We start from the raw sequence: 14,430 nt of genomic DNA on the forward strand, positions 1-14,430 counted from the left end.
AGTCTTTCTCAGATCAGCATAAGGTGACGCTAAGCTGCTCAGGACTCTGAGGCCTTATCCTTCTGCTTACACACACACAGACACGTACACACTCGTAGGCTGGTGCCGTGCAGACATGAAACGCCGTCTCTGGAGTGATCTCTAGTCTATTCATACTGCACATGCAGACAATAATATTAACCACACACGCTGGGGTGTGTATTAACTAACACTGACTATGACTTTTTTTTTTTTTTTTTTTGGTCTGGTGGTAAAGGTCACTTTTTTTTGTTTTCTTTCTGAACTGACTCTGACGTGGTCTCTCTTATTTATATGTTTAACACTGTTGTGCTGTTTAATTCTCAACTCTGATTGATCAGAAAGTGTCGATTGATTTAGAATTTCCATAACAGTAAGGCAAATCACATTTGTATATTAATTTACGTTTGTTTAACGTGCTTGTAGAGTAACGACTACTGCCCCGGGATTTGTACGGTGGAATGACCTTGTTTCAAAGACGTTCTACAACAATAAATGGATAAAAAGTCCAACGAGAGGAATACAACACTTCAAGGCCGCCTTGTTCTAGGAAAATAACGAGTGTCAGGAGTTTCTGTGGCTCTTTTGAGGTCGTCTTATGAGAGGTTGAAGACCAAAGATGTGAAAAGGGGTGGTCATGTGTTTTGAGTTTAGTGGACTATGCGCTTGCAGAGAATCTCTACTCTGACCTTTGACCGCTGAGCAAAGTCAAAGGCGGTGAGGTGAGAAATACAGGAAAAACGACGTGTTGACATTTTCAGCGAATGTACCACGAAGGCTTATTTAGATTTAGAAATGGAGATTGCTGAGCGCAGATATTCAGTCCATTTGTCTTTATATAGCACTTTTCATTTTAACAATAGACATTGTGACAAAGCCACTTGGCAGAAATCCTTCTTCTAGGTTGCACCAGATAGTGGGATCATCCATCCATCCATCCATCGGACGTGGTGCTAACCCTTCACACACACATTCACACACTACCGACAACTTGGAAATGCCAGTCTACAGCGCATGTTTTTTGACTGGAGGAGGAAACTTGAAACCCCTCCAAACTCCACGCACACAGGGCAGAGGCGGGAATCGAACCCCCGACCCTGGAGCTGTGAGGCAAACGTGCTTTTGTATTCATTTTTTTTAATACTATAATATTAATTTTTTACATGTGCATGTAAATTCACTGAATGCTATTTGAGGGCATTGAGAGAGAGCGAGAGAGGATGTCCTGCTAAATCCTCCTTAACCCAGTTAGCCTGCACCATGAATAGATCCCGAAATGTAATATAATATCGGACTACATTTTTAATCTGGCACAGCGTTAAGATCTCGTGTGTAGCTTCCAGTTTAGTGCTGTTTTGAGTTCCCCTGTTATTCCTGATCTATAGTAACTGGCTGTTGTTGCTCTACAGGTTCTGCTAGTCATAGACACAGTCTAATTTTGGTTCATAATTAATGCCTAATCACTGGAATAAGTGGTTTTCTGCTGGGCGCAAGCGAGTGAGAGGAAGAGGACGAGGCTGCAGCTTTTCTATTGTTTTGCAGGCTTGTCTGTCTGTCTGAGGGAATTCGAACACCATGGGTCGTGGTTATCACGTAATCGCATTTCAACTCAAACCGGACGGCGTGTTTGAGATGATGGCGTTCGTGTGTTTGTCGTGCTGTTCGTCTGGTCCTCAGGAAACAGAAACATCTTGTACGTTTCTAAGACTTAAAAAAAAAATTAAATAAATAAATTCTACCACTTCCAGGCTTTTCCATTTGTTACAGGATTGGATTAAGTTCATTCTATTTTTTTTCCCTCTGATGTCCAATCCACCATTTCTTGCTGATTTCGCCCAGATACCTGATTCTGGGTATCGGATCGGTCCCGTCTCTAGTTTATGGCTATAAATTTGAATTGAAACTGGTTATGCTTTTGTTTCCTGGCGGTGCTTCATGTTAGAAGTTTTAACTAGCATCACGGACTCTGAAAAGATGCGGCGACTTTTGAACGTGACGCAAGAAGAATAAACACGCAATATACATGTTCTCTCTCTTCGTCGTTGATTTTTTTTTTTTTTCTTTAAACAAGCTCATTTGGTTTGCTAGTTCATTAATCAGATCAGGGAGGGTAAATAAAAGGAAAATCGATGACATTCGGTGAAAACCTCTGAGCTAACGGCTCTAGCTAGTTTCCTTCAGCAAAATAAATGCATGTGAGGGGATAAACAAAACACAGAAGCCAAGCTGGTTCATACTGCAGTATTATATCAAGTACTCGCCCCACGAATCGTCGAGTCCCGGTATAATACGATGTTCCCAAGATGCAGTCCCTGGTAATCCTGTAACTCGGTACCCCAATAAACCCTAAGCTTACAGGAAGAGCTCTACGGTACGGAGTATAAAGTACTCTGTCGTATTCTAATTCAGTCGGTCTCCACGGGGAACGAATACATTCAGGTTAGATTACACTGATGTGCTAATGAGATCTGGGGCTTTTATTAGAAATAAATTCCCCGCAGGTGTTTCAGCGGCAAGACCAGGTGACACACGATATTTATTTTCTTGCTTTTATCTCTATTTCACTGTATTTCTTAGGGTATTTAAAACTATTGTTCGTGGATCTAAAGGTTTGGAAAAAGAGTAAGTGGGTCAGGTGATTTAATATTTCTGTAACAGGAGCGTCCCGTAAAAGGCTTCAAGGCTCGAGGAAAAGGGAATCTGGAGCAGGAGGTGGCCGTGTCGGAGTGCTGAAGTCTTTCTGGCACAAATGTTAGGTCATTACAAATGTCTGTTTACTTAATGACGTTACCGCTAACCGCAAGATTAATCTGCTTATCTGCCCAGATTATTATGGGATGCACTCTGCTGATTGGTGAGGTTTTATTTATTTTTATTCACATCTCTTCCCACCCAGAGATCACTCTCTTGGGCTCCCAGTTAAAGCCGGCTTTGACATCACAACGATTCGAACTTGTTAACGCCTCCCCGAAAACCAGTTTTCGATGTTTTATGTTAATAAGATACAGACGTAAAACCGTATCGTGATATTTCATGGTGTTTTTTTGGCCACACGTCACATCAGCGTACAGTCTCAAGAGCCGTGCAAACACAAACGTCGATCCAAAAGAAGGTAAACGTTATCCTGACCATCAAATGATAAACTAGACCAATTAAATAGACTTAAAAAAAAAAAAAAAAAGAAATGGGATATGAATTTCAGTCACAAATTAAAATTGCAGAGAAAAATGCAAACCCCAGTAGTCACTCAGGATTCAGAAGCTATCCCCAGGCAAAACAAACGGAAATGTTGTTGTAAAAATGCTTTTCTTCTGTAAAAGTGTTTATAATGTTTAAATAGTGCAAACTTACCAAGTTACTTACTTAAGCTATGCTGTGAAATATCAAAACGGCATCCAAACACAATAATCACAATAAAGTACAACCAATCCCTCCAGGATTTCACAACTTTACTCGATTTTGCTTTCATTTCCATGATCGCAAACGCCGCAATATTTGTAGGCGCTTTGATTTTTTTCAAAATTACCGCAGATTCGGGCCGAGACGCCGCCACGTGACATCATCACGACGCGCATTCGGCCAAAGTCTTCTTCGATTCACATGCGTCGAACACGAGTACAGCCAAAAGGTCTCGTTTACCAACAAACATTGAAAATCACCGCAAAAGTCAATTTTGTGCGATTTGCGATTTCGTCAATTCGAATAGTTTTCCCACTAAAAAAAAAGAAGCTGCAAGTCTTATCGCAGTTTGAAAAAAGCCCCAAACTCAAACATTCAGTCACAAAAAAATAAATAAATAAAAACCCTCCGTGAAATCCTGTACAGACTGTACTGTTTTGAAATGTAAACGCCGATTCTGACTTTTATTCTTAAACTACATAGTAGGGTTGGGACGCCGCCTTTCGCCATGCTCGTTCTCGCTCTGCGTGTGAGATGGCCACCTTGCGGCGCATAAACACGTCATCGGCTATATCGCCAGTATGGCGGGATAACGTTCTTCTCATGGGGAGGAATTGTACCGGTGTATCATGGACGATACGACACAGCCGTAGTGCTAGCATGATCGTTGAGGATAATTACAATGCATGCTATAGGTAGGAAATGGGATACGTCTAAATCGCAGGTTTGGAACAGCGACAGTCCCGAGTGCTACCAGTGTCTTGAGAGAGTTCATGAGAGTTCATAGACCACTTTTTCTACTGAGCGTGTGTCCTGTTTTTGGTGTTTAACCTGCAGTGTGGTGATTTTTGTAGGGTGTTGCATATGGTCTCGTTTTATACACCTTACAGCTGTCGTGCTGGAACACAGGATTGTCAGTGATGTGTTGAAATGAAACATTACTCAATCTACACGGTTTATATTTGACTGGCAGCTTAAAGACTTTGGACTTGACGTGGATGTCGTGATGTGGATAAGGGTGTGCGTGTGTGTACATGCGTGAGAGATGACTTGCTCTCAACCTTGTCTATAATGTATGTGACTCGACTACACTGCTGGTGGATGTGAAATGTGCAAAGGTTTTTATTTATTTATTTATTTATTTTACAGGATTCACATGTACTTTGATCGTTTTTCTCATTTGACTATGCTGCATTAGATGAGGTCACATACACACAGAGGCTTGCTTTTAAAATAGAAATCGATACAAAACTCAGCCGGACCTGGAGTGACCTCAGTAACCGGTTGATAGAACGTCAATATCCCATATGTCTGATCAGCAGTTTCAGATCAGCGCTATCCTGCCTGTATTTGTAAGCTAGGCATCAAGTCTGTCATGAGCCGTGTTAAATCTGAATTAAATCCGCCGCTTTGAATTGGTTAGAATTCGTCGGCTTGTAGGAGAATCTGATTCTTGATGACACTCTGGAGTGAAAGTATACGAATCTGATCTAGGACCTGCCCCTGTTATTTATTCATATTAAATAAAAACCATTCTCCGATCAGTAGGCTTGTTTGGATTGCGAATGTCTGACTAGCGATTGTCATACATTAAGGATGCTTTTTAATGCTGATATAAAAAGTAATATACAGTAAGCTTTACGCTTATACTGAATACTGTAATGTACGTACCCAGCATTTGTCATTCAATATCTGTTCGCTTGTTGTTGTTTTTTAGATTAAAGAAATGGTACCATGAGTAATAATTCCAGCACTGTCCTATTGAGTTCTCCATTCTGATAGGTCAGAAGGTTGATTAATTTGTTTGTTTTTGACAAACTGCATTTTTTTTTTTTTGTCTTATCAACTTTACAAGAGAGGGGAAAAAAAGAGATCCTGGTGAAGGACAGGATGTTTATAGCTGCTATAAGGTACTGTAAGTGATAACAGGAAGTGACTTGGTTTGCAGACGTTCCACAGTTCTAAACGGATAAACGTATGATATGATTTTCTTACGTAAATACTAAAACTATGGTTACCGTTGGCAAATGTCTGTGATATAGGGAAGAATAAAACTCTTCAACTTCAGGTGGTTACAGTACTGCACACGGCTTCGTGTTAGGCCGCATCCCACCACGTCATCACTGATTCGATTATTTTCCTACAACAGCATTTGTACATATACGCAAACGAACAAATACACAAGCAGGTTGTAATCATGTATTGTGGTATTTAGGCACGTCACGGAAATCACGTTATCGTACGATATCTGGACATGACCATTCATTTTAGCCGCCCATTGTTTTTACTTGCGTTTTTTTTTGTTGTTGTTGGTTTTTTTTTTTTTTGCTGCTTTTTTTTTTTTTTTTTAACATAAGAATGAATGTCACCAGCATTTTAGCCGTCTATCCTCCCGTCTGCCACGGGGCTGTCGAATTAAAGTTCGAACTTCAAACATCCGTTGAAATTTAAGATAAAAATGCACGTTCGAACGCAAAACCGGTGTGCTGTTTGATTGTGTAGCAAGCACTAGTACTGATTTTTAATTAAAATATACTGTTGGGGGGGGAAAAAAACGACACGTGAGATATTAACAACGTACTAGCAATGTATTTTTGAAGAAGAACAGTTCTAGTGCTTCAAATAATCCAGTCGTAGTCCATAATGTCAGATATTGAGCCACTTAAGCTGTGTAAGCTGAAGAGTGAACGAACGGCGGTAAACTGAATCGATTTTTCCAGCGGGTTAATTAATTCGTCCGAACGCATCCTATACACATAGGAGATTAATCAGACATTTACTTCTGCACAAAATGACATGAATGCCCAAGTGAACGTGAACTGTAAGGTGCTAGGTAGAATGGACGAGTCACGTTGCGAGTACGTTCTTTCCGTAACAACGCACTAAAACACAGACAACGAATAACTAAAGCATAAAGAATTCACAATATTGTATTCCGATGTGACCAAATGACAAATATCGTTTATTGCAATTATTTCTGGGATAATATATCGCCCAACAAAAGTAGTTATCATGACGGGCCTAGTGCTAATCGGTATTAATATAATGTACTTAAACCTGTCCTTGTCTATTGTTAAAAGTTCAAATTTAATTAAATCTGCATAACGAGAGTTGATGAAATAACTTAAGTGGACCTATTATTCTTTTCAAACATTACCTTTCATGTAGTGTGTTATAGAGCTGTTTGTAAATGTATAAACGTCTACAAAGTTTTAAAAAAATCAAAGCGCACGACAAATGGAGTTATTGACTCCCAAAAGAAGGAACCGATTCTGTCAAGAGAGTCGTTAGTAATTTGAGACTTACCTCCTGTACGAACTTACGTAGGTTCGTAAGAAAAAGCCCCGCCTCTGGTCTTCATCGGATGCTCGCTGACAGCGGTAGACCAATCACATCAGACTGGGACATCTGACCAATCAGAGCAGAGTATGCTCTCTGAAAGCAGGAGTTTAGAATGAATCCTTTAAAACGAATCATTTAATGAGTCGTTTGAGACACTGGGCGTGTTGGGGTTAATGCTGCAATTTAAATTATGTGCACGTTAGAGTGTTTTTTGACCTCGGATGCATGTACACCTATTGTATGAGAGCTTTAAAACAAAATTAGGCACGTTTCAAAAGCATAATAGGTGCGCTTGAATGAAATATTACTGTTGTTAAAAATAGTTCACTGTCTTTGATCGAAGCCTTTGATTGATTAGATCAAGTCTCTCTAATTAAAACTGAGCGCTTGTGTTTCCTGACTACATAGATTTCGGAATCTAATGATTCATTTCTATGAAGTCTAATAACTCCGAAATAATTGTTACAGAATTGCGAATAGGTGATTTTTATATAGTAATTGTGCCTCCCTCAGAGCACACCTCCATCCCACATCCTTCAGCCCTTCACTCCAGTGTAATAAAGTTCCTTTCACATTCAAACCGGATCACACACAAACGTAAAGTCAACATCACCTGACCGAGGCGAGGCAGGGCGGGGCAAGGCCGAGCACACATGCAAATAGACTGCGCTGATTTTCCTGACCGGGAAGCTCTCCGTAGTCGAGAGGATGTTTTGAAGACGGTGTAATCGAATCGAGGATGTGATTTATTTAAGACTTTGTCATCTTTTTATTTATTTATTAAAAAAAGCCTTTGGTTTCGTGTGCTTTAGAGATGCACCGATGTGAAAATTCTGCGTCGATGCCAGCAGTCAACTCTACGAACACGTCTGAAGCCGATATTTCTGATCGTCTGTGTTTTGTTGGTGTGTATATATATGAACAACAAGGTTAAACGCTGATGTGAAAAATGTTAACCGTTTAGTTTTGTGGATGGAAAGCAAATGGTTACCCGAACAGGCAGGGCAGAAACAGGGGAAAAACAAGATAAGGAACGTAAACAAACAGGGAATTAGGCAAGCAAATAAGCTGCATGAAAGACTTCGAACTAACAAAGTGTGATGACGTCATCAATATGCGCCCATCGTCATAGCAGTCATGGGAGGTTGTGGCTCAGGTGGTAGAGCGGGTTGTCCACTAATCGTAGGGTCGGTGGTTCGATTCCCGGCCCACATGACTCCACATGCCGAACTGTCCTTGGGCAAGACACTGAACCCCAAGTTGCTCCAGTTAGCACCTTGCATGGCAGCTCTGCTACCACTGGTGTGTGTGAATGGGTGAATGAGACACGGTGTAAAGCGCTTTGGAACTGCTAAGGTTAAAAAAGTGCTATATAAATGCAGACCATTTACCATTAGTGGCAACAAATTATAACCTGGGTAATGTATGATGTCTGTTTGTCTCTAAGCGCATCACTGACTGAACGATGGGATTTTATAAACATTATTCGAGGCTTAACTTGCTGTTTTTCTGTCTTTCAGACTCAGACTTCCATCACAGAGGCGACGAGAAGAAACCTTTAAGTCGGCCAGATTCGACAGTCTCTGCTCACAACACGTACATTATATCCAGCTCTGCAGACGTACACAACGCTGGAAGACCAGGTGACACACTCACACAGTTGAAGTACAGAAAAATCAGTTTAGTTTTTTTTTGGTTTTGTCTGTTGATTCACTAAACATTGTTCTGTGTGTGTGTGTGTGTGTGTGTGTGTGCAGAGCCTCTGGTGCTGAAACCTGATGAGAGACAGAAACTCGCTCGAGAGAGGAGGGAGGAGAGAGAGAAACAGAACGGTACACACAGATTCATTCTCCGGATGATAGGATAATGATCTCAGGGTCATCGCTGCTGCTTATGGCCTCCATTTAGTGTTTTTTTTTCCCCTCTTTTTTTTTTTTTTTTTTTTTTAGTGCAAATCAATTTTTTCTGATTCAAATATTAGCAACAATACCCGTTAGGCATGATGTTTAGGGTTGCAATGTGAATAAAAGCTCTTAGCGATATTTTCCAGGTTTATGAAGGTCATTAATTTCTTTTAAAAATGAATGACGCTTCATGAATAAGCGTCTAAACCGGTATCTTCTCTAACATCCTGAAATCAAGCCACTCTTGCGCTCTTATGCCTTAATTTTCTTCATTTCTATTCCTGGTGGTAGATGGCGTGTACCTGGTGTGGCTTTTTTGTGTGTGTGTAAGATCGTTTAGGAACCGCCCTCTGAGCGTTGTGCCAAAATAAATCTCGCTGCACCGAGAAGATAGAAAGTCTCTTTAAAATCACTGATCAAACTGCAAGCACACACTCTTTCTGCATGATTAGGTGAACGTGGATGGTTGCTGTGGCGAGGTTTAGTCATTATGTAAACTTTTGGTGGCCTGGTTGCCATGGCACCCGCACAGAGTTATGTAAAGGCGCTGAGTCATAAAGTGAAAGTTTAGGCCTGATAGATTTGGTTAATTTGATTTTTTTTTTTTCGTAAATATGTAAAAGTAGGCGGCGACGTTTTGAACGATGGTTAGTTGGACAGAAGCTTTGAGGTTTGTGTGTGCTATAAATAACCGCTTCCTAAGGCTTGTCGAATATGTACACTCACTGACTTTAGGCCGTGTGTGTGTGTGTAGCTGTGCTAAAGGCTCAGTTGTTTGAGCGTGAGGAGCGGGCGAGGCTGTACTATGAGAAGCAGCTGGAGGACAGGAGGAGGCGTCTGGAGGAGCAAAGGCTTAAGGAGGAGAGGAGGCGCGTGGCCGTGGAGGAGAAACGACGGCAGAAGCTAGAGGAGGAGAAGGTGATGGTCGTATTATCATCGAAATACTTTCCTTACATTTTACATAGTCACTATACTGTATACATTTACCAAAATGTACACAATGATCTTTGCATTTTTACCAAAATGTGGACCAGAATTATTTGTGTCTATATAAAACTACAATACAAAAAACAGATAGCAACGTATGCAAATGCATCACAGGGTATAAAAGTATATTTGCGTATGTATTCAAATCTACACGTACAGAATATTTGCAAATGTGTCAAAAATCTACAAAATCCATGCAGAGATATTTGAAAACAATTCGAATAAAGTGTTTTTTTAAATTTTGTAAAGAAAACAACAAAATTAGTAAACCAACGGTCAGGGTAAATAATCATAAAAATTGTTGCATAGCCTCATGGTCCTGAAACTGCCTACCAAGATTTCCTGTTTGCCCTCACTTGCCTCACTTCCTGTTTGGCGGCTTTGCTGCCAGATTTGATGGCACGTTACGGTCAAACCGTGTGGAATATTAAGATTCCTTTGATAGCTTTTTTGTGAGTCTTGCTCTGCAGATGATGTGTGCCAAATCTGGTGATGACTGGACAAAATTTGTAGGAGGAGTAGTGAATTATTTATTATTATTATTATTTGACTAAATTCAATTGCAGAAAATCTAATCTACCAAGATGCTGTCATAGGGTGCATTGAACTCTGCTCGACCCAGGGAATTTTTACATTTTGGACACGGTTCATAAAAATACTTCCAAATTAGGACCAAATTTGACTCGATTGTGGCGCTAGAGCGTTTGCAGCACATGGCCCAAATTTGGTCAGAATGTTTCTTTGACCTTCCACAATCAGTATACCAAATTTCATAACATTTTACCAGACTGTTCTATGGTCTGCCATAGACACCCTAGCCAGAAGATGACGAAAAGGTAGAATAACAATAGGGTCCCTACAACACTTTCTGTGCTTGGCCCCCTAATAATATCAGTACTGGAAAGAAAATACTAACTAAAATGTAAACTAAATGTGTGTGTAAAAATAGTATCAAACTTCCACAGCACTGCAGGGACCATGAGTGTTGTGTACTGTATGACAGGCGTGACATTTCAGCATGTGGTACAGATGAGGTGACTGAGGACGCTTTAGGACGATCCAGCATAAGGTGACTGAGGACGCTTTCTAACCCAGCTACATGCACATGAATCACTCTTTTAGCCTTTCCTACTGGTTAGGGGGGAAAAAAACCATTTCAACTCTGCACTTGTGTAAAAGAAAATGTGATACTTCAACATTCCACTATCCTGGTCATACGTTCTAATCATGTGGTAGTGTTTTTGTTTTGGTTTGAGGTTTTTTTGGTCATTTCCAGAGAAAAGGGATTTGACCAATCAGCATTTAATACAGCAGGATCCATTCTAAAAGGTCCTTGTCTGCAGAAAAGTAAATGGTTCCTGGAACTACGGGTCAGTGTGATGGAAACATGCCTGAAGTCTTAATGTTGGCAGAAAAGCACACACAAGGAGAACGCTTCCATTTGAGCTCTCTCTTTCTTTAATACATGACTAAGTTTGGGGGTTTTTTTGGGGGGGGGGGGGCTTCTTTTGGCAATTTGTTTGCATTTATTTCAAATATTCTTGAGGGGTGTTCATATTTTTTGAAAGGAAATGTTATTTAAAAAAGTTTTTACTTTATACAGTATTTTTATGCCATTAATTCTGAGGGCAGCGTACAGTATGTGTAAATGGTGTTTGACATTTCGTGTGTGTGTGTGTGTTCCAGGCTCGGTATGAGGCAGTGGTGAGAAGGACTCTGGAAAAGAGTCAGCGAGTCCGGCCGAAGCAGAACCGCTGGAGCTGGGGAGCAACCCTACCCTCCAGCACCTCGCACAACACTGGTAAACACACCGCAGTACACACCACTTCATGTATAAAAAACATTATACACTACTGTATGATAAAAAAATACAATGGTAAAAGCTTAAAGAAAAGCATTTTGTGTGTGCACGTGTGTATGAACGCATGAGTGTATGTGCATAAACGCGTCCAATTTGTTCTCTGCATCTCTCTCTGCTCTCACACACTTGCTGACTCAGGGCCCTGCTTCAATCACCACTCCCTATTGTTTCTTTCTGTTATTGTTTTCCTCCCTCACACTGTCACTCTCTCTCTCTGTCTCTCTCTCTCTCTCTCTCTCTCTCTCTCTCTCTCTCTGTTTTTATTATACTTTTTTCTCTCTTTCTCTTTTATTCTACCTCTCTCTCTCTCTCTCTCTCTCTCTCGCTCTCTCTCTCGCTCTCTCTCTGACTGTCTGTCTCCATTTTTTTCATCCTGTCTGTCTATCTATATAATCTCACACCACTCTCTCTCAGGATTTGATGACTCTGCTCTCCTCTTCACACTGGACCTGGCCAGACTGGATCGTGACGGTGTTTTCAGTCCGGCGCGTCAGCAGTGCCTGCGCACGCAATGTGAATATGACTCAGAATAGAAGAGTAGAGCAGCCCACTAGCTGTCTGACTAGCGTTGTCCGTCACAGCGTGTAGCGTCCGACTGTAGCACGTGACTATCTCTAGTGAAATGGTGAAGAGGATTGCCTAGACCTAGTGTTGGCCATAGAGTTTCTGTAGTTGTGTAGCGTTAGCATGTATTACATTATTGGTGATTTTTGCGCGAAAACTTTGAACAGGATGATCAGTGTAGATTGTTATTTTGCGTAGAAATGCAATTTTTTGATCCCTCATATAATAATATTATTGTTGTTGTTCTTCTTCTTCTTATTATTATTATTATTAACTTAAGTTTTCCTGCCTCCAAAGTTATCGAAGCTAACTCATCAGCAGCATTGCTCCAATCTTTATTTAATCTGCATTACCGATGATGATCTAGGCTGCGAGCTAGGTTAGTTAGTTAGCTGCTGCTAGCTAGCTAGCTACGACTAGGAATGCTCGAGAGAAATTTGTGCGAGACCGAAACACATTACACAATCAAAACACTTCAATACGTTTTATTAGAAAGTGACCCATCAAAATGTCTCCAATGTCTCCAACCTTACACCTTTCTTTTAGCTGGGCTTACTAGGGATACGTGAATAACTCATGAGTAGTAGTCGGTATATACAAACAGCCTGGTGGTGATATGGTGTATATTCGTGTGTGACCTCGACTACACCACTGAAACATACTGTAGAAAAGTAGAGTAGAAAACGTTACCGCTCCGTGTCCTCCTCCTTTCAGTCCACATTCTCTCTGCACTCGATTAATCCTGTCTGTTCGCCCCGGTCAGTGTTTCAGTACCGAGCTCTCTGTGCACGATTTCTGTCCTTTCTGTTTTGTGTCTCATGCCGCCGTGTGTCTTTGTGTGCTTTTTGTTTTTGTGTGTGTTTTTGTAGATGCTGACAGAAGGTCAGTCTCCACCATGAATCTGTCCAAGCACATAGACCCAGTCATAAACAAACGTCTTTCGTCATCTTCTGCCACACTGTTAAACTCGCCAGACCGAGGTAAACGCACACAACCTGGAACTGAAGTGGGTTTCATTTGAATTTATTAAAGAATGTACCTAAACAAAGTGGATACATTGTGTAGCCCAAGGAGCTGTCAAAAACAAAGTTTGGTTGTAAAGAATATCTCCTATTTTTACCTAAAGAAGGCCATCCATTGAAGGACAGGGACTGAGTAAGAAAAGCATTAGTTACCAAGAAACCAAGGGTCATTTGAGAGATCTACAGCTCAAATGCGTGAATAATAATGCGATAATGAATTGATCACATATATATATGCACAGTGAAATTCCTTTCTTTGCATACCCCAGCTTGTCAGGAAGTTTGGATCAGAGTTCAGGGTCAGCCATGATGCAGCACCCCAGGAGCAGAGAGGGTTAAGGTCCTTGCTCAAGGGCCCAATAGTGGCAGCTTGGCAGTGCTGGGGCTTGAACCCCCAACCTTCTGATCAGTAACCCAGAGCCTTAACCACCGAGCCCACCATTGCCCCCTGTAAATCTGTTCACAGGAGAAGCTCAATTCAGGCATCCCACAAAGCTGGGCAAGAAGAAGGCCGAAAGTCATATGAGACTTAACAAATGTGTGGAAAAAAAGATCTTTGGTCCAATTAGACCCCAGAGTGAAGCATGGTGGTGGTAGTATCATGGACTGTAGAAGCTTTTCATAGAAGCAGGGACTGTGAAACTCGTTAGAGTTGGGGCCAAGATGGATGGAGCCAAATACAGAATCCTAGAAAACAAGCCATACCAGTTTGAAAGAGTCTTGAGATTTGATAAGTGTTTGTTGCTATACAAAGTAAAGTCAACTCCCACTATCCAAACCTAATTCATTTATATATAGGATGTCAGCTGATCTTCTGTAGTGATGAGTAATTCTGTTCAGATGTATAAATTTTACTTACATTTTTTTTTCTTTCGTCTCAGTCCAACCCATAACGTACTGTATGTTTAACACGTGTGCGGTTTTCGCCTTGTGCTGTTGGTCTAAGGCTTACAGAAGCAGACGTCCCTCTCCTCCTCTTGCTTAGTAAATAAAGTTCCATCTAAAGCTCGAGTGTCCAGAGAGAAGATCCACCGCGACAGACATGCAGGTGGATTTAGCACAAGACAAGGAGTTTTTTTGGGGTTTTTTTTGCTCTCTCAGCAGTAAGCACATTCACTTTACACTACTACCTGGGGATATTAATGCTTGATGGCATATTTTTAGATTCATATTCATAGATGAGGCTTACACATCTTTCTGAACATTAATTAGCCTCAGGATTTAGTTGCTCCATAATAGACTAACATGATCCCTAGTCCTCAGCCCAGGTAGCGTTTTAGTGAATGTGTGTGAGGCGTTACCACGCGGCAAATTGGCATGTTTTGAAAGGCTG

General features: G+C 41.0%; 1 protein-coding gene across 5 annotated transcripts in view; it reads left to right on the forward strand.

Annotated features, from left to right (window-relative positions):
* map7b (microtubule-associated protein 7b) overlaps window positions 1-14,430 on the forward strand; it is a 29,602-nt gene that overhangs the window by 6,524 nt on the left and 8,648 nt on the right. For 3 of the 5 annotated variants that reach the window (XM_053686282.1, XM_053686280.1, XM_053686281.1), the window contains exons 2-7: window positions 8,280-8,402; window positions 8,517-8,591; window positions 9,418-9,581; window positions 11,337-11,451; window positions 12,945-13,055; window positions 14,044-14,145. In XM_053686282.1, coding sequence (XP_053542257.1) covers window positions 8,280-8,402; window positions 8,517-8,591; window positions 9,418-9,581; window positions 11,337-11,451; window positions 12,945-13,055; window positions 14,044-14,145 — 690 coding nt within the window. The remainder of the gene's footprint in view (window positions 1-8,279; window positions 8,403-8,516; window positions 8,592-9,417; window positions 9,582-11,336; window positions 11,452-12,944; window positions 13,056-14,043; window positions 14,146-14,430) is intronic. The other 2 variants (XM_053686283.1, XM_053686284.1) reach the window with 1 other exon arrangement.

Source organism: Ictalurus punctatus, chromosome 15, assembly GCF_001660625.3.
Source record: "Ictalurus punctatus breed USDA103 chromosome 15, Coco_2.0, whole genome shotgun sequence".
NCBI classification, from domain to species: domain Eukaryota; kingdom Metazoa; phylum Chordata; class Actinopteri; order Siluriformes; family Ictaluridae; genus Ictalurus; species Ictalurus punctatus.